At 42.8% G+C, this 21,275-nt stretch overlaps 1 protein-coding gene across 1 annotated transcript in view; it reads right to left on the bottom strand.

The window, feature by feature from the left end:
- Positions 1 to 7,783: 7,783 nt before the first annotated feature.
- The window catches only part of LOC310631686 (acyl-CoA (8-3)-desaturase-like), a gene marked incomplete at its 3' end in the record, with an annotated part of 30,521 nt that continues 17,029 nt past the window's right edge, over positions 7,784 to 21,275 (bottom strand). The window contains exons 3-12 of the mRNA XM_083348342.1: positions 18,057 to 18,254; positions 17,124 to 17,225; positions 16,320 to 16,448; positions 15,285 to 15,342; positions 14,718 to 14,794; positions 13,507 to 13,604; positions 10,972 to 11,068; positions 8,798 to 8,877; positions 7,994 to 8,119; positions 7,784 to 7,835 (exon numbers count right to left, since the gene is read on the bottom strand). Coding sequence (XP_083204468.1) covers positions 7,784 to 7,835; positions 7,994 to 8,119; positions 8,798 to 8,877; positions 10,972 to 11,068; positions 13,507 to 13,604; positions 14,718 to 14,794; positions 15,285 to 15,342; positions 16,320 to 16,448; positions 17,124 to 17,225; positions 18,057 to 18,254 — 1,017 coding nt within the window. The remainder of the gene's footprint in view (positions 7,836 to 7,993; positions 8,120 to 8,797; positions 8,878 to 10,971; positions 11,069 to 13,506; positions 13,605 to 14,717; positions 14,795 to 15,284; positions 15,343 to 16,319; positions 16,449 to 17,123; positions 17,226 to 18,056; positions 18,255 to 21,275) is intronic.

Genomic DNA, 21,275 nt, shown 5'->3' with positions numbered 1-21,275 from the left:
CTGGGAGTATTTAGGATTAGATTCTCCTACCAAAGTCAACAAATCTATATATACCTATATAAGGGAGCAGAAACAGAACTTGTTAAAGATTGTATGATAAAGTGGGCTCAGAATATTCAAGAAGTTATCACAATGGACACTTGGGAAAAGATTTGGGTGAGGAACGTAAAATTTACGCAAGCTCAAAACTTAAGAGAGAACTTTTACAAAATGTTTTATAGGTGGCATTTAGATCCTAAAAAGCTTGCAAGTATGTATCCGAACTATCAACCTAAATGCTGGAGATGTGGTGGCAAAGACGCAACGTATTTTCATATATGGTGGACCTGTAAAAAGGTTAAAGCTTTTTGGATTAAAATCTGGTGTAATATGCAAAAGATATTCAAGCAAAGGATAGTTTTGTCCGCAATTGTTTTTATTGGGCATAATTACGGATACTACTGTTGTGGACACTAAGTTGATGTTGAATTTGATTACGGCAGCAAGACTTTTAGTAGGTCAATATTGGAAGAAGGAGGAACTGCCGACTATAGAAGAGTGGACTTTAAAAGTTTCTGACCTGGCGGAAATGGCAAAGATTTCGGCTTATTTGAAAGACCATTCGCAACAACATTACTGTATATTATGGAGTGGAAAAAGTGGATTGATTATATCCAGAACAAATATGAGACTAAAAAGTTTCATTTAGCATTTGAATAATTTTTTATGTGATATTAGTACTGCTTGTAGTCATTTTATATGAGCTAGAGTGCGATAGACTTAATAGTTTATTGTTGTTAACGTATGGTTGTTTATGATTGTTTTTACTTTTATACCTTGTATTTAGCTCTGGGAAGTCAGGAAGGGGGGAGGAGGGAAGGGGAGGGTGAGGGTTAGGGAGGGTTGGGAGGGGTTGGGTGGAGGGAGGGGGGAGGGATTGTTAAAGATAAAATGTATTGTAAAACTTTTTAATAAAAAAGGGAGCAGCAGTGTAAAATACAGAAGCTAGATTGTCATTTAGTAACAAGACAAAACAGTAACTTTATACTTAGAGAATGCAATGGAAAATCACATGGATAAATAAAATAAAGTGATTGAGAAAATAATGATAGATAATGGGCATCTCAAGTCAGATAATCAACACAATATGAAGACAGAGTGTACATCTTGCAGACTATTTAGTGCTTATGAGGCAACAAGATTAAAGGATTATAAATATTTAATTAACAAAGATGTCATGCACTGAAAGAAATTCCAAAGATGCAAAGATAGTTACAATGGGAACAGGAAAGGAAAAAAAGTATCAGTGTGAGAAAGTTCAAAATAGTGAAAAATGAAATGAATTCATTTAAAATATGAAGCATGAGCTAATTGAAATAGACTTAAATTGGATGCTTGCCCTTATAACCAGGAAAGAAACAGCAAGGGCAGTACTTGGGTACAATGCAGTCAAGAACTGAATAAAGTCAATTAGACTTCATATACAACATTTTAAAATGACAGACATCCAGGTTTATGATCTAATCCCTCATGCAGAGTAGGTGGTTGACATGTTTTGTGGTAAACTTCAGTCCTGACAGAAACTGGAAACTGGAAGTGTTACCTATAGTTGGGGACTAGAATGTCAAAATTGTATTTTGTATTGAATTGTAACAGGAAGAAAGGAAATATAACTGAACTATATCATCTAGAAAACAGAAATGGAATGCTATAATGGTTCATATTTAGGATGGTTGCAATATCCCACGGTCACATGATCACATTTTGCAACCTTCTGGCAAGGAAAGTCAATGGGGAAACCAGATTCATTTTACAACTGGGTTACTATTTTAATAACCGCAGTGATTCACTTAACAACTGTGGCAAGAAAAGTAATATAATGAGGCAAAACTCACTTAAGAAATGACTCACTTAGCAACATAAATTTTGGACTCAGTTGTCATTGTAAGTTGAGGACTACCTATATTATTTATTTATTTATTTATTTATTTATTTATTTATTTATTTATTTATTTATTTATTATTACATTTATATACCGCCCTTTCCCGGAGGACTCAGGGTGGTTTACAGGGAATTAAAAACCAAAAATACAAAAGTTAAAACCAGTTTAAAAAAGATTAAATTTATCCCTGTACAAATAAAACCCCAATCAAAATAAATTAATCCTCAGCCTGGGCCAGAGAGCTCGAAGAGCCAGGTCTTCAGGCCCCGGCGGAATGAGCGGAGGTCGGGGGCAGTCCTCAGCTCCACTGGCAGCTGGTTCCAGAGGGCAGGCTGAGAAGGCCCTATCCCTGGGTATTACCCGCCGGCATTCTCTTACCAGTGGGACCCTGAGAAGACCCTCCCTGTGGGAGCGCACTGGACGAAGGGAACTTGATGCTGGCAGCAGGTGTTCCCTCAAATACCCCGGACCCAAGCCATGTAGGGCTTTATAGGTAATGACCAGCACCTTGAATTTCACCCAGAGGGCAACCGGAAGCCAATGCAGCTCGCGGAGTAGAGGTGTTACATGGGAGTATCGGGAGACCCCCATTACAACTCGCGCGGCCGCATTCTGCACCAGTTGAAGCCTCCGAGTGGTCCTCAAGGGCAGCCCCATGTAGAGAGCGTTGCAGTAGTCCAAACGGGAGGTCACGAGCGCATGAGTAACTGTGCGTAGGGCATCTCGGTCCAGATAGGGACGCAACTGGCGCACCAGGCGAACCTGGGCAAAAGCCCCCCTGGTCACGGCTCCTATATGGTCTTCAAAATTGAGTCGTGAATCCAGGAGGACGCCCAAGTTGCGAGCCCTATCAACGGGGGGTAACACCTCACCCCCCATCGTTAGAGATGGAATAGTCTGGTTGACCCGAGATGCCGATATGCACAGCCACTCAGTCTTGGCGGGATTGAGACGAAGCCTGTTTCTCCCCATCCAGACCTGGACCGCCTCCAGGCACCGGGACATCATGGCGAGGGCATCATTGGGTTGGTTCGGGGTGGAAAGAAAAAGTTGGGTATCATCAGCGTACTGATGATACCCCACCCCGAAACCACGAATGATCTCACCCAGCGGCTTCATATAGATGTTGAACAGGAGGGGCAAGAGAACCGACCCCTGAGGAACTCCACAAATGAGAGGCCTTGGGGTGGATCTCTGCCCTCCCGTCAACACCGACTGCGAGCGGCCCAGGAGATAGGAGGAGAACCACTGTAAAACGGTGCCTCCCACTCCCAACCCCCTGAGACACCGCAGCAGGATACCATGGTCGATGGTATCGAAAGCCGCTGAGAGATCTAATAGGACCAGGACAGAAGAGCAACCCCTGTCCCTAGCCCTCCAGAGATCATTCACCAGCACGACCAATGCCATCTCCATGCTGTGTCCGGGTCTGAAACCCGATTGGTACGGGTCCAGATAATCAGTTTCCTCTAGGAACAGAGGAAGCTGATGTGCCACCACACTCTCAACAACCTTCGCCAAAAAGCGAAGGTTGGAGACTGGACGATAGTTATTTAAAACAGCCGGGTCCAAGGCAGGCTTCTTGAGGAGGGGTCTCACCACCGCCTCCTTCAAGGCGGCAGGGAAGACACCCTCCTTCAAAGAAGCAGTTATTACTGCATGGAACCAGCCTCGTGTCCCCTCCCGGGCCGCATAAGCTAGCCAGGAGGGGCACGGATCCAACAAACAGGTGGTGGTGCTCAGCCTCCCCATGATCCTGTCCACATCATCAGGGGAAACAGGGTCGAACTCAGTCCAGATAACATGCTCAAGACCGTCCGATTCCTCCACATCAGACTCTGCCCAGTCAGAGTCCAGACCGGTCCGGATCTGAGCGATTTTGTCCGCCAGATGATGACTAAACTCCTCGGCTCATCCTTGCAAGGGATCCTCCCTCACCTCCTGGTTAAGGAGGGAGCGAGTTACCCTAAACAGGGCGGCTGGGTGATTATCTGCAGACGTGATAAGGGCAGCAAAGTAGTTAGACTTCGCCGTCCTTATCGCCGCAAGATAAGACCTTATAAAGGTTCTTAACTGCAATCGGTCAGATTCGGATCGGCTGGACCTCCAACCGCTCTCTAGACCTCGTCTCCGACGCTTCATCTCCCGGAGCTCCACAGAGAACCATGGAGCCCAGCGGGATCTGCGCCAGGTCAGAGGTCGCAAGGGTACAACGCAGTCAAGTGCCCCGGTGGCCGCCCTTTCCCAGGCATCCACCAGAGCATCGACTGGGCTGTGGGTAAGGGTGATGGGTATAGGCCCAAGCGCCCTCTGGAACCGTTCTGGGTTCATTAGGCACCTGGGGCGGAACCACCTGGTCGGTTCCGCAGCCCAGCGGCGTGGGGTGGCATAACGGAAAACCAGCCGCAGGAGGTAATGATCTTAACATGACAGGGGGGTGATGGTTGGTGACCCCCCTCCCAGATCATCCAACCACTGTCCAGATAGGAACACCAGGTCGAGAGTATGATCCCCCACATGAGTCGGGCCCTCAATAACTTGGGTCAGGCCCATGGCCATCATGGAGGCCATGAACTCCTGAGCTAACTCAGACGACCCTCCCAGTGACGGCAGGTTGAAGTCACCCAGGACTATAAGCCTGGGGAACTCCACCGCCAGCCCTGAGAGAGTGTCAAGCAGCTCAGGCAGGGCTGTTGCCACACAGCCGGGCGCCAGGTATGTGAGCAACAAGCCCAACTGAGCCCGAGGACCACATCTCAAGAGGAGGTGTTCACTCCCGGCCATCTGGACAATGGTGGCCTCCCGTGGGCACAGAGTCTCCCGAACAACCACTGCCACCCCACCACCCCTGCCCTGAGCCCGTGGCTGGTGTAGCACCCGGAAACCTGGAGGGCATAACTCGGTCAGAGGCACCCCTCCCTCCGAGCCCAACCAAGTTTCCGTAATGCACACTAGATCCGCACATTCCTCCTCGATCAGATCATGAATGAGGGGAGCTTTGTTAACGACGGATCTAGCGTTAAAATAGACCAGCCTGAGCTCAGGGACCTAATCACCCTCATCCCCGGGTAAGAGGGTGCTAACCGGAGGGTTGGAGCGCGCAACCACTTGAAGATAGCGGGGGCGCGATCCCAGGTGTTGATATGACCCTCCGTGCAACCACCTGCTGCCATTCCCTATCGTTGTGGGGATTTGAAGCCCCACCCCAACATTCACAGAACCAGCAGCCACCTCCCCCGACCCCGTCCCGTCAGGACCCCTAACAGGCCCAGACTGAGTGCCAGTTAAAGATTCCCTCCCCACCCTCCTACCCCTCCCCCTCCCTAACCTTTTAAAATAACCGGCTAAAAATTTTATCAGGGGCCTCTTAGCACGTCTCAACTCGAGGCCCCTATCTAGGCCCAGCCACCTCTCGGAGTCCCAACACTTGGGCTCGTCATTAAGGGGAGTGTGGAAACAGGCGGTAGGTCGCGCCCAGGAGGGAGAAACCCCCCTGAGGGCATACAGATCAGCTTCGGAGTAATGGAAGCAAACCATGCAGCGCTAGAATAATCACATAGGGCAGATGTTACAGATATGTCCAAAGGGTAGTTCGATGGTATTGTTATAGATGAGAAAAGAAGTTCAGTAGGCATGTCTCTCAATCCACAAGACCATCTCAGCTCTCACCTGAGATGGCAATCAAAAGGGAAGCCTCAGCCGTCCTCTCACTCCGGCTGAGGGGTCCAATCTGGAGTGGAGAGAAAAGGGAGTCCTGGGCCGAGCCCACCCCAACTGGTCTCTCACACCAGTGAGGTGGTCAATGACCAGTCCAAAACCGTCCTCCCACCACGGTCAAGTCCCAGCCAAACTGGACTGTCAATGGGGGGGTCTTGATTCCAGCCGGGCATGGAGATAGCCATAATACCTGCCTGCCAGCACAAAAAGCAAGAAAGCAGGCAAGCCAGGCCTCTGCCGATCTTCGAGTCGCCGGCCAATGCAGCCAGTCTGGGGGGGGATTATTTAACTATATATGTCACCTGACTCCAAGTGACTTTGTGAATCTGTCACAGTTGCTGGCACCCCAATTTTGTCTGTCTCGCCCTCTTATGATTTTAGACATAGTTTTTGAGACTCTGGGTAGCTTCACATGGAACTGACAGTCAGTCCTTCAGATATTTTGGCGCTAGGTTTTAGACTTTGTAGGAAAAAAACACCTTACAGTTAAAAAGCTATACAGTTCACCAAATTTTAGATAACATACACAAGAGCTCAGTAGAATTTCCTGAAGGATAAGCTGTTAATGAATCTTTCAAAAAATCTCTTCAGGTGCTCTCTAAAAGCTAAACAGCCACTTTTGAGAGATTTACTTGTTGACTGCCAGGGTGTGGTAAACAATGGTTTATTGAATAAATCACAGTTGGTCTGGGCTCTATACCTTGCTAAGCTACAAAACCTTTTTCACTCATAGGACCCTAATTCTGAGCAGACAGATGCGTAATTGTGCTGCTTCTGTTCCTTGGGGGCAGCAGTCCAACTGCTTTTAATGGGAGATGTCAATCTGTGATCAGCAAATGACTGTTCAAAATATTTATTAACAAGCTGCTCTTCATTACTGAGGTTTAGTAGCAAACACATATTTGCTTGTATGTGTGATCAAGTGCATACAGGTAGTCTATGACTTATGACCATGATTGTATCCCGAATTATGGTAGTAAGTTGTTACAGTCATTAAGCAAATCACCACATGACCGCACCTGATTTTTGCAATTTAATTGCAGCAGTCGTTAAGCGAATGCAGTAGCAAATCCATTTTATCCAATGGGCATTTTTTGTGGGGAACTATGGTTCATTTATGATTTGTGGACTTCAACTCCCAGAATTTCTGAGCCAGCCATGCTGGCTCTGGAATTCTGGGAGTTGAAATCCACAGCTCATAAAATGGCCATAATTCTCCACCCTTGCTGTAAAAGGTGAGCCAGTTGCCAAGCACCCAAAATGTGATCACATCATCATGGGTGTTGGTCACATACCTTTGGGAGAAGGGCTGCTGTGACTCTGAATAGTCTAGGTCATTTAAATCTTGGCCTCTGCTTTTCTAGTCTGTCTGTCTGTCTCTCCATCCATCCGTCCATCCATCCAGTGAAAGCAAAACTTTTAGACACCAAGTGCCCAAAAACCGCCCACCTCCTGCTCCACCCTCACCCTGCCCCCTGACTCTGCCCAACCCATCCTGCGCCTGCTCCATCCCTACTCTGCCCCCCACCACACTCGCCCACAGAGCCACCTACTGCCTCACCCCTGCAGCGCCATGGTGACCACGTCTTCCACCCATGCCCCACAGCATCATCTGCACATGTTGGGGCGGGAGGGTGGAGTCTTCTCCCTGCTATCCGGCTGCCATGTCCTTGGCTGTGCTGCTCCATGCGGGGTGCGCCCGGGGGCAACTCTCCTCCAGGAGAGCCACTGGTGAGGAGGGGGCTACGGGAGGAGGCGAGGCTGGGGCAATGGCACACGTGCCCACAGAGAGGGCTCTGAGTGCCACCTCTGGCATGCCTGCCATAGGTTCACCACCACTGTATCCATCCATCCATCCATCCATCCATCCATCTATCCATCCATCCATCCATGAAGAATATTTGGGCTGTAGATTGGGAGGATAGCATGAGATTCTTTTTCAAGATAATTTATTTATGTATTCATCAAATGTACATGGACGTCAAACTCATGAAAAACTGACTGTTTTATAATGTTGTTATATGCCACTCAATCAATAGATAAAAACTATTATTATTAAAATGATTTTAAAATCACAAAGGCTAAGAGAGAACAGCAGGTGTTCATAACAACGGAGCCATCCCAATTCCTCGCTGGTATTTATTTTATTCCTGGTAATAAGCTTTGTGCCAGACCTTTCCTGATTCCTTCAGGGAGCTGCAGAGGGAAAGAGAACAGGGGACACATTCACCAAAAGCACATTTTCACAGCAGTGAGTTCTTTCCTGCCACTGTCCGCTTGAGATATTCTCTTGCCCCACTGATCTCCCCATGACGAAATGCCTGCAAATGGACTTTCCTGGGGCTCGTACTTACCGCACTACATCTACAAAAGCAGTCATCATGGGCTTGCACTCATACTTAATGTTATGCTTGGCACACAGGGATTTCACCAGGGGAGCCACCTTGTAAAAATTGTGACGAGGCATGGTTGGAAAAAGACTGTGGAAAGAGAGGAAAAACTGTCAAGAGGACAAGGTAGAAGATACTTCTGTAATATGGATCCTGCTGTCATTACTGCCCTTCCCATCTCAGGGCATACAGGCAGGTTCATACAAGAGATAATCTTTCACCTGCCTGGTTCCCAAAGAGTTTTGGACAGGGATGAACCAGCTAAAGTTCTTTGGATTATTGCTGAACCACGATCCTTCCTAATGAGACCCTTTGTATTAGGCTACTAGGAGCTGCAGTTCAGCAGAATTGTGGAGGTGCTCACAGGTTTTATACACCTAGTTAAGAATTTTGAAAGTTAAAAAAAAACCCCAGCATTTGACTTGGTCCAGAAATGAATTATAGTTATCAACCATTTGATCTGCTATTAAACTTGAAGTAAGATATGAAAAGCCCAGCTCTAGACATCAGTTTCATTGTTGTATTTTGTATGAAATACTGCTTCTAGGCATTTTTACATGATATGTCACAAAGTCTAGTCTGGAATGGCCACAGCATGTATAACTGGGAAAAGATCTGCCTTCTTTAGACATAGCCAAAACTCTTGGCCACAGCCATTGTTTGCATTAAAACTTGAGCCATAACATACACCTAGTGCTTAGTGGGGATAAAAGCTGCACAAAACCTGCATTATAAACTGTACAATCTTCCCATATAGCTTGTACTTACTGATGTTCAATCTGGAAATTTAAGTGCCCAGTGTACCAGTCATTGAATAGAGATTGATCCACATTACATGTTGCTGTGAGCTAAGGGAGAAATTAAAACATGTAGCGTTTCAATGACTTCCTTCATGTTTCTTCCTAGTTTCTACCAACAGCACAGTAATTCTATCAATTTACAGTATTATAGACCTTCATTCATTTCCAGATGTTTTTTACATTTATAGTATGGTCACTGCCCAGAAAGACATTAGAAATATTTCTGAATCCAGGCCAATCCAGGCCAACTACTCCACTGATGCTATATGTGTGGGATGAAATCCAAAATGAAGTTGACTTCCCTGAGAGCCATCCTTACTGAACTATTTCTTTAGAAGTAAACATGAAAATATTATGTGATTACTCCTGTGAAAGTTAGAACATTAGTTAGGATCAAGGACAGTAGGATTGTCTGCAAGTGTCAAATCTAGCAGAAATGGCTAAGATTTCTGCTTACTTGAAAGATCATTCACAAGAGAGATACATTTCAGTTTGGAGAAGATGGATAGATTATATTCAAAAAAATATGGGACTAAAAAGTTTCATTTAGCTTATGAGTAAATTTTAGATTGTTATTGTTATAATTTAAATTTTTTCTAGAAGTTGGGTATTTTAGAGTGTTGGTAATTATGTTAAAGGCGGGTTAAAGTGTATTATGTATTTGGTTTTCTAGTTGATTAATGTTAGTTAGATTATGATTATTATATATTTGTAACCCTGTAATCAGCTTTGGGAAGTGGGGGAGAGGGGTTGGGGGGGTTGGGAAGGGGATAATATTGTAACCTTTTATAAAACTTTTCAATAAAAAAGGACAGTATTATCCAGTTCTCCAGCCATTAGCAAACACATTGAGACCACTTCCACGATTTTGGAATATATTCAAAATAATATTTAATATAAAACTTTTCTTCATAAAACTACTTTTATGGGCTTTAATTTTATTCCAAACAGAAATCAAAACTGGGTATAACAAAATCATGTGAATTAATGTACCCTTTAATTTTAATAAAAATAATAATATAAACATGCATTAGCAGTTAACAACTTCCCACCCCCAGGAGTTATATCATGCTACTACAAACATAAAACAAAACAAAACAGAAATTAGAACAGGAAAACTGTGTATGAATAAACCAACTTTAGAGCTACCTTAAAAACTGGAAGTAAGCCCCATAAAGAAAAGGTGGAATCCAAATGAAATATATACATGGCTAACACAAGGTTGTGCAAACAATAATTATATAATAAAGAATGGCACTAGTTTATATTTGGAGGACCTACAAGATAATATACAACTAGCCATGATTTACTGTTAAAAAAAGATAGAAAACCTGTCTTCTCTTTCATCATCTCTCATTCTCATTCTGTGACAGGTCAGGTTATCTGTGCAGAAGCCATCTGTTATTAATGTTACAACATTATATGTTGTTTCTCTTGTTGCCTTACATCACTGTGATCAGGTTTCAGGTGTCACGTTTAAATTGCCTAATGCTTGCCAGAGGACAGTTCATATAATCTGTTCATTTAGACTCATCCCTTAATTACCTTGCCTAAACCACAGTGTGAAATTGTAGTGTTACAGACATAGAATGTATCCAACACAATCTCCATTCCCATAACATTTGGTGCAAAGTTAATTTCTGATGCCATTGAAAAACTGGTTCATAACCACAAAAAGAACAATTATGTAAATTGGAGTATACATGTGGGGAATTGGAATTGTAAACTGTCCTTTTGGAGGACGAATAGTATTGGTGCCTATTCCTGATTTGTTGTAAGTAGCAATGGAGATTAACAGTCAATGTACTACACTGTTTATCATCTCATCATTATTACCATGGACAATGAGATCATTGTTGGTCCATCTAGCTCTTCTCCATGAGAAGAAAAAGGGCATCATTGAGCAATTGTGGTTTTCCCAGAAACTGCAATATGAGAGAGATTTCTAGCTGCCACCACAGGCATTCCATTTGCATTACTTGCTCTTTATAAGACCATGTTCCCATGAAGATAAGGGCATGAAATATTTAAGAAAATAGCAGCATAATCTGCCCCTGTGTTTCAGAACTAAGGAACCAACATTTGTGAATAAAAGATTATCCAAAGAAAGGAAACTTCCCCTTTAAATAGAAACTATCTCACCTGGGCAGAGAACCAATCTAAATTCTGATCATAGTCAATATTCATTGGAATGTGGTTCATCTGTGAGACCCAGATAAACCATGCAGCTTCTAAATACCTGTGTAGACATACAAGCAGTAACAATAGTCATTCAAACAAATTCTTTAAACAGTTTATTCACTAGTAAAAACTACTTTGCTTTTATTAGCCAAAAGCATGACATGATAATTACTATTACCACATCATTGCCTTAACAGACTATATGGAAAAGTAAATTTTTATAGGTAAAAGCAGGGAATTAAAGCTATGGTGTTTTATAACAATCTTGTAGATTAATCTATCACACTTTAAGCCCTCATATCCAGTTAGACGTTTTCGGTATTCTAAAGCTGTGTAAACTCACATTCTTCAGAGTTCTCAGTTAAGCAAGTAGTATTATTCATTACATGATGAACTGCCCACATGTGGATTACCCATTGGGCAGGAAAGGTAGATAAAAGTGCTTAAATTCGGTTTAGTTTCTAAAGAAGGGGCAAAGATTTGTCTGTATTTGCTTTCACAACTCCTTTTCCACCATCTCTCTTCCCATTTGCAAATAATTCTCAATATATTTTAAAACCAGCCTGATTTCTCCACTGTGTTCTCACTATCAATTGATCAAAACACTTTTAGCTCAATGTTAATTATATATTTGCAAGTTTGGATTCCACACATTTCACCCTGAGCCGATTGTTGCTCAGTTTGAACTGGCCAACAGCTAACACCAAGAATCCCAGCCACTAAACATCCATTCTTCTGGCTTGAATATCACTAGGGGCATTGTCTCCAGAGCTTTTAGTGGGCATATGAGTTACAAACACCTCCTTCCTCTAACCTGACAGAAAATCTCAAAGAGGTTTCTAGTCCTTCCCCATAACATGCACCATCTAGGCATTTTGCAGCACGAATATGTGTGTTTGTCAGTTTGTTAAGGAAATAATCTTTCAAGTAGATTGCTAGCCAGATTGCAACAGAGGACTGATTTGTGAAAATGTTAAAGAAACCTAAAAATCATTCATTTCTCTGGTGCAGGATCAGCCTTAAAGCTAATTGATCCAACAAGTTCTGAGATGGTTTTAAGGGCTGCAAAATGGCATGACAGCAAAACTGCCTTTGAAGCCTTTTGCCTTGAGATACACAAGATAGGAGACGGGTTGTATATGCATATGGAAGCAGCTCCCCAAAGGCCCTCATTCCTTGGATAAAGCCACTGAGATGCAGTTTTTCTCCAACTATGAATTGCAGGACAAATAAATAATGTTTTTTTTCTGAGACTAAGAAGTACCAGGCCAATCTTTAAAGAAATTTCTACTCCTCTACCAACCTGTCAAACATGCGACATCACGTGATGTCACGCAACATATCGGGATAGTTTTGCCATTGCCAGCAATGGGATGGGCACGGCTTCCGCGTGATGGGGCCAGCCTATGGGCCGGCAATTTGACACCCCTCTGGTAATTAGTAAAGTACATTTGAGACATAGTTGGAGGCTGTAAAAGTTTTGGTAAGTAATAGTTTGATAATTGATGATAACCAAACAATAACAGGACTTTGCTCAATATCATTGTGGTGGGCTATGCTCTTTTTAATGGTGAGCTATGTTCTTTCTATGTTTCATTTACTTTCATTTTTATATGTTATAAACTAGTTTGAGGTGAGGTTGAGGAAGGATGACATATCATTTTTTTAAGTTAAAAAGCCCAAACAATATAGACATAGACATTACATGTTGCCCTTTGGTGGCATGCACCTTGTGGAAGATTTGTATTGCGTCTCTCAAATCTATGTTAAGTAACTACATCCATAGCAAATAAAAGCCTTATGATTATAATAGGACTTGCACTTGTGTAGAAACCATTGTGTCATGTGAAAAGAACAGTAATAGTGTATACTAATTTTAACATGTGTTTATTTGTTTTACATCCCTATATTAAGTCAACAAGAAATGGAGTGCTCATTGGGGTTTTTTGGCTATGTACAAAGCTATGTACATATTTATTTTTTATTTTTTATTTTATTAATATTTCTATACCGCCCTTCTCCCGAAGGACTCAGAGCGGTTCACAGGGCAAGAATAAAATACAAAGTTACAAATATTAAAAGGAGATTAAATAATTGCCCGATTTTAAAACAATTAATATGCTACATTTATAAAACCCCAAAGATACAACAATAAAAATACAAAAATAAAAACCCCACAAATCTTCCATCAGGCCAGGCCGGCTTGTGCAAACAAAAACGTCTTCAGATCGCGGCGAAAGGAGCGAAGATCGGGCGCCATCCGGAGCTCTACCGGTAACTGGTTCCATAGCTCCGGAACGCCCACAGAGAAGGATCTCCCCCTGGGGGCCACCAATCGACATTCACTGATCGGTGGCACCCTGAGGAGACCCTCTCTGTGGGAACGCACAGGGCGCAGGGAGGTTGATGCCGGCAGGTCTCCTTTTGGCTTCACAGTGTTTAAAAGCATCATTTGGGTGATAGTAGCAGGGTAGAGTTTTACATTATTATTATTACCTGGCTAACCAGTAGTAAACCATAAAGCTCTTAAATCCCATTAAAGGAACATACATGAGGCAGACACGGAAGTTAAAGAAAAGATTGATAAACAGCTCCTGTCAAAGAAAAAGAGTGTTAAATAAGCACAACAGTAACAACAGGTGGATCATTATTATGAGTTGCTCTGTTAATTTCAGATTAATTAGCTGCAAAGTGGCAAATAGAGAGGCTAAAGGCTATAATGCAATAAATGCAGAGTAATAGGCAATCTGCACTGTAGTGCTGAAGGACTTTCAGGGTCACTTCATTTGTGCATGTAGCAAAACTCCCACAAGGACAAAAAAGTGTGGATGGAACATAACTAGACTCACTTCTACAAAAACCTTGCTTTACATCAAAATGGAAAGAATTGCTGTAGGACAGAAGTGGAATTCCTGAAGCTACTAAAGGTCTCCATTTCTTTTGCAGTGGCTGAGAATTGCAATGGATAGTGACATGACTCAACCTGAGTAGAGTTATTTTTGCACCCTTGGGGAGGACTTAAGTTTTCTGCCCACTATATATCTAACTGTGGAGCATTGCTGTTGTTATTATTATTAAACTGTATCTGTACTCCCCATATCAGTGCCCCAGATAATCTCTCCCCCATCACTCTGCAAATGCAGCACAATATCCATAGCAGTTAGAAATGCAATCTCCAGGCAATCTCTTCCTCTGCTGCTCCTCACTTTCTGCTCCACTGTTGACACTTCCACTGCCTGGAGGAGTGCGTGCTTGTTTTCTGATTTTCAAGTTGGTTTGGAAAAGATTCACAGTCTTGGAGATAACTTCACTAATGTCTGAGGTAACCCAATGGAACAGGCTAATTGTTAACATCAGGGTAGATACTGTGGTCAGCTCTTTGCAGCTGTGACAAGCATTCCTTGGCTTTCATTGTACAATTTGCCTATTGCTCACCCTTCCCTTCCCTTCCCTTCCCTTCCCAAGCAAACCAGTTACATCTTCTGTTCCATGGTGCTGACTAAAGGGAAGTGAAATCATAAATGGCAGTGAAATCATAAATGGCAGGGAATGTTCCCATGATATTGTGGACAATTAAGGAAAAGAAACAAGTTATGTTTTGTAATGCATCTCCCGTAGCTCGTTAGAAAGGAGGAAGATTCAGGACATTTACATGTTACACTTGACCATACACCAATCCCCTAAAATAAGGAGCTGTTATGACTTACCAGCCATTTTCTTCTTTTAAATACATGGCGATAAGAAACCACTTGGGCGCCAACCGTAAATAACAATGGTGCGAAAACTAATATAAAAATGCAAAAGGAGAATACAGAAATGATTGTGTGACTAAAATACAGATAGACTATATCCTAGAAGAAAAAAACAGCATCTGCCTTTGAATCCCATTTTCCATTAAATCAACCACCTTAATCCCTGACCTATGGCCCCACTGCTCATCAGGGCATTTCTGTAGTGACTGAGTTAAAGATCTGATGTAGAGGGAAGAGGGAATGGCCTTGAAAGCCAGGAGGAAGAGTTGCTATCAAGGCAATGAGCCCTTTCCAAGAAAGTAATTTGAGTAAATGTCTCAGGCAGCTCCCTGGTTCACATAAGGGGAGGAAACACATTTATATTCACAAGATCCAGTTAAGCTAGGTGTTCCAATAAAAGTAATCCTGGCCTATATAGCATTGATTTCTTAGTCTGTTCTGCTCTATAGTGCTGATATATGACTTTATTGGTTATTATTCTCCTCCAAATTTAGGCTCCTGTGAACATGGTAAAACACTTACAGGTAAAGTAATTATGTTGGTAGTGGTAAGGCATATACTTCTTTTTCTTCCTTCCCAGCTGAACATGGAGAAAGAGAGCAAACAGGTAAATTGACAACTATGTAAATTCCACATCAGGCTCATGTTGTCATGACCCATTCTTTACAATATAGATTCTTGAAAAGTTTGATCTTTGCATGTTACTATGTCACAGATTGTTTGATCTGTGTCTCTTCCATTTCTGCCGTACACACGCTTTTGTGGCCTCCGGGTTGCACCTGATCTTTGAGAGAAGCTACCTTTCCAAAATAAACAGGGCCAGGAAAAAACATGGACAAGACAATAACTACATTAAATGTGGTTTCATTTTAATTTGATTCAATTTAATTCAATTTATTTCAATTCATACATTGAATCCTCATGACTTAAATTACTTAATCTTTTTTGTCAAATTAAAAATGATAGTTTCTCAATTTTTGGAGAGGCAGTGCATTTTATTTCAGCCCTAAATAGGCACAAATAACTTGGTTAAATTCTTTGACTTTGCATTCATCTAAGCGCAACTTTTCGGAAGGGGAATGCATATTTAGACTGCACTTTGCAAGAAAATGTGGATCAAAACACGAGATTTGGGTTGTAAATTTGTACTATGAAATGATGCTCTGAGCAGGGAGGGAATCTGTGCTGGGGAGCTATCAAGATCTGTTAAGACAGGAACCACTTTCTAATCATGTGGCGTTCTCTTGTACCTAGTTGGGACAAAATGAAATGTAGCAACAGACTGTGATGTAACTGGCAGGCAAATGTCAAGGGAATTGTTATCCAAAAAGAAAAAAGAAAAGAAGTTTGACAGATTCATTACAGAAAATAAGGTAGCACCTGAACCAAGCAGCAGCAGCAAGAGTTGCTGTAAAGAAATATGGGAGATAGAAAGAATCCCTTCTTCCTATTTTCCTAGATTGCTCATCAGAGACGTGGTGGTGTTTTATTTTCCTTTTAGTGCGGCGAATATTTTTTCAGGATCTTTTGTCTGTCTAAGATTTTCTATTTATTTACCTCAAAAGAAAGTTTCTTCCCCAGGCTGAAAATGAACGGGTGCGTGTTGAGATCAGGGTCCTTGCGGAAGCAGTTGGGTTTGGCGTGATGCTGGTTATGCATGTGGTTCCATTGGCTCACCGGTCCTCCCTTGAGAAGCACAGAAATACAAACATGAATTCCATCCAATTGTGAATAAAGCTGTATCCTATATATTCCCCACTGACTATCTACAAACAAAGCAAAAACACCTGCAGTTCTGTTGGTTTATACTTCCTTCTGTCTGGCACGAATTGAATTGTGTACAATGAGAGCGCTCTGGCCTCCATCACCTCCATGTAAGGTAACTCCATTTCTTCTCCTTCTTATTAATTATCTGAAAATACTGCTCTCAAGACTGACTATTGGAAATTCCAGTTTTGATGCTAAATGTATTTGTGTGAAGGAAAAACAGACTAGAAATACTCCACTAGTTTCTCTTCCGTAGTGAAAAAGTAAAGCAAGTATAGTGCAGTACTTTTAAAAATGCTTCATAGCTATGAAATATAGACTGGCTACATTTTTCTTAACCCCATCTCTCCTTTATGTAAGGAAGCACTACTAGTACGATCATTTTTTGCAGGTTTGTGGCAAAGATGATCTTATATTTTCTTATATTTTCAAAACTTCAATGCTTAAAGTGTGCTAAATAAATGCATTATCCTTATCCTATTTTTCAAAACCCTAGAAACAGAAAATAACAATGGATTGGCAGATCCAATTTCAAATATATAAATCATCACAAGTCATCACTTAAACCATCCCTTCTTTTGGATGGATTCTGACCTTAAGAATGCCAAGCACCACATAGTGAGCAACTCTGTTCCACTTGAGCTTTTTAAAGACTGAAACATGGCCAAGATCATGCTGGAGAAAACCATATTGTATCTGGAAGTAAAAATCAACAAACACAACATATATGTATGTAATTTCTCCACATATTTTCTGAATGGAGTAATTGGCACATTTACATCATTAATCACCATTAATTAATCAAAAAGAACCCCTGTTATACTACATATATTGTGCGATTATATACTGTAGGTATAGGTATTTGTTTATGTCTGTGTACTGTATAGTACACAACTATATAATACTTTGTACGCTGTATGCTGTCAGCAAATATAATAATAATAATAATAATAATAATAATAATAATAATAATAATAATAATAATAATAATAATAATAATAATAATAATAATAATAATTGGAAGGGACCTTGGAGGTCATCTAGTCCAACCCCCCTGCTTGGGCAGGAAACCCTATATCATTTCAGACAAATGGTTGTCCAGTCTCTTCTTAACAACTTCCAGTGTTGGAGCATTCACCGCTTCTGGAGGCAGGTTGTTCCACTGGTTAATTGTTCTAACTGTCAGGAAGTTTCTCCTTAGTTCTAGGTTGGAGAAGCATGCCTTCCTTCCAAACATTTTAATTTCAGCAGACAAAAAAGATGAAGCAATATCATTCATATTCTGCAATGTAATTTCCTCAGGTCCTGAAACAATAGGGGTAGCAATTTTCTTAATCTGAAGCAATAGGAATAGCACTTTTCTTAATCTGTGTGTAGTTGTATTACCACATTCAGATTCAACAGCTGAAAGAATTGAGAATCTAGATAAGTATACAAGATGTGAAATTACTAAAGCAATTAAATTGTTCTAAATACGTTGAAGACTGTTTGACAACTCTGCTATGTTCTGCTATGCAAAGAGGTTACCTGTGCAGCGGTGAACATTGCTATTCCAAGAAGGAAAGGCATCCAGGACTTTCCAAAATACCAGATAGTAAACCAAGATGTAATGTCTAGTAGGAAAGCATGCAGAAATATGAAAACAAAAAAGCTGAATCTTGACTTCAAGAGCCCCATCTTCTCCACTGTTGCACGCAGTTCATGAAAATCCTTTACCAGCATTTCCTACAAGAAGTGATGACAGTTTTTTTACTCACTTCAGAATGTAAAAACCATTTTGGTAGACTAGACCAAAAGCCAATGTATATATTAAACTTAAGGTTGGATTTGCACCAGGATGAACCACTTAACCATACATCTTATTGGGTGACTTAGGACCAGTTGCTCTGTCTCAGAGCAAGCTGTAACACAGACTTGCTGGGATAAATTAGGGAGACCCCCATTTATGACATCTGGAGATTCAAAGAAAGTGGACGATATAAATAAATAATGATCTATTCTGTCATCTTGATTCCACAGCCAGAGGTTTTTGGATTCTCACATGTGGGGCATCATATCTTCTCAATCATATCTCCTCAGCAATGGCAACTAGAGTGTTTTCAAAAATTACTGTGCATTCTCCTTTTAACAAAATAATAAAGGGAATGGAGTTAATACCCAAAGATTTATTTCAATTATGCGACTTGATGACCAGAAAATATGATCTTGGTCATTGACCAGGTCATTGTTTCATATGGAAAATGTGTCCTACTGCACTTCTGTCTTTATGCTAAGCAGGACATCCAGATCTTAAAACAAAGAACCAAGCCATCAATATTTGGAGTTGATAATATAGCAGCAATAGAAAAAAATCTGTAATAGGGATTCCCTGGCTCCTTTAAAAAGCTCTCTTTCAGTACAAGCACAGATACTAGTCCTAGATTTTCAACAGTAGACTCATTTTTGCCCTATGCTTCTCACCACTCTGGACCATAACACTTGTAATCTCTAGAGAAGCTGAAGATCTCCTCCTCCATTGCCTTGGCCCTTGTGCTTTGAGGAATACACCTAAAGCAATTCTCTTTCTCTAGTGGAATGTGCACCTGCAGCAGCAGAGAGGAAGAATTTTGCCAACTGAGAACTTCCCCAGACAGAGACCCAGATCAAGAGACAACACAGTCCAGAGCTGAGGGGGAGGGGAAAAGTGAAACTAGAATTTCTCAGGATATATCAAGTAGTTTAGAAAGATAGAATAAGCATCAACGCTGCTAACATCGAATGCTCTTGCTTTGACAATATATGAAAATGCAGCCATTTCCCCCTTAACGTGTGTTACTTTTAGAGATAGAATTAGATGATGCTGGGGGGGGGGGGGAGAAGGAAGAATGTGTATGGGAATTAGTTAGACATAACCTCGTAGTAGAGTGTTTTTTCCAAGGCTGTTTGAAATAAGAGATGATAAGGAATGGCAGGTCAGAGAACTGGAAGGAAGGTCAGCATTTCAAACTAATTGGAGAATGTGATTTATGACTGTTAATTACAGGAGGGAATTGTGTTTGATATTATGTGTTTAGGGGGGGAGAATTCAGATTTTGGCTTCAACCATGTACGTGCCGATGCCATGTTATTTGAATAAAGATTCTTTAAGGTAAACAATGCCTCAAAGTTCTTTGAAGAGTAACATCTGTCGGAACCATGACATTAAGCAAAATCTACAAACTTTCGAAACTTTCTAGGGGTCCTGAGCCCCAGTCGCTATCTCTAGACTTGAGGGAAGCTGACAAAGATTCAGGAGATTTCATTATGGAGAAAGAGAAATTGCTTGAAGCCAGCGAGCCAGGGTTGGAAGAGCTTTTGCTGGACTCCCAGCTGGAGGCAAAACCCAAGCAGCTAGGAGAGCTGATCTGGTCGTCAGATTGGGCCCAGCCCAGCAGAGACTTCAGACGCCTTGATACTGCCTTGCCACCCTCAAAGCCTTCAAAAGCAGACCAGTGGAGAGCTACCAGGTCATTTGCCACTGAGGACTTGGGTGAGTGGAAATACCTGTCTACAGCTCATCAGTCAGTGGAAAGATTTGAAGAGCTAGAGATGAGAAGCAGAAATCAACTCCTGCTGAGAAAAGCCTTCTATCCCCTGAAGTCCCCTGCCAGGGCCTCCAGTCCCACAGAGAGAGACAGCTTCAGTTTCCAGGACAGCCAATCCCCAGACTAGTGTGCATATCAATCACCCAGTATGGGTTCCCTGCAGCAATAGGGAATATGGCAGCCCCCGCAGGTGGAAAGTCAGCAATCCCTGAGCTTGCAGCAGCTAATAGAGGCCTTACAACAGCTTGGGGTGGTGCAGAAGCCAGGAAATCAGCAACTGGTGGGAGGACAACTGCAGCAAGGAGGTTGGTCACAACCCACGATTGTACAGCAACTGCTGAGGGGCCTGCAGATGAGGGAGATCCAGTGGCGTAGCGTGGGTTGTCAGCACCCGGGGCAAGGCAACCGGAAGCGGAAATAGAGGGGCGGGCGGGCGGTGACGTCACGGCACTGCTGAAAAGACACGCCCCACAGTGGCGTAGACTTTCCAAGAAGAGTCGCGCGCATGCGGGATGCTTCCGGGTCCCTCTCGAGGGCGGCTGGGCGGGGCTCCGACCTGCAAGAGCCGCTGCATTCAAGCTCGCATGTGAGCCCCGCTAAATAAAGCCACGCATGCACACGAAGCTAGGCCGGCCGGCCGGCGGGTCCGTCTTCACTCGGCCAAACCTGCCAGGGCGCCTGTGGGGCGCTTGCGGTTGGCCTGAGCCTGGGCGGAGAGTTGGCCGCTTCTATTTATTTTATTCAGTTTATGTGGCCGCCCATCTCACCTGCCGGACTCATTTCGCTTTGCAAGAAAGAGCAGCTCGAGAGCGGAGCCAAGCCAACTCTGTGCATCCCTTGGGGCTCCCTGAGCAGCTCAGTGCGAGCGCCCCCCCCCAGATGTTGCGCCCGGTGCGGCCGGCCCCCCCTGCACCCCCCACGCTACGCCACTGGGGAGATCCATCAGCAACCCCCACCCATCCAACAACCATTGAGCGGCCTACAGCCGTAGAGGGTGCCACAACTCCATGCTGACCAGGAGCCAGGGTGGGGCCAGCAGCAACCTGAGGTGCACCAGCCACAGTGGGGGGTCCAGCAGCCAGTGATTGCTCCACCTTTCAAAGCAACTTTCAATGGGGACCCATTGAAGCTGATTTTTTTTCTCAACCAAGTACGCTCTCATTTGAAACACTGGGCCTATCTC

Source organism: Vipera ursinii (genome assembly GCF_947247035.1).
Source record: "Vipera ursinii genome assembly, chromosome: 1".
Classification (NCBI taxonomy): domain Eukaryota; kingdom Metazoa; phylum Chordata; class Lepidosauria; order Squamata; family Viperidae; genus Vipera; species Vipera ursinii.
The sequence above is the reverse complement of the archived record's forward strand: the minus strand, read 5'-3'. Positions and strand labels throughout refer to the sequence as shown.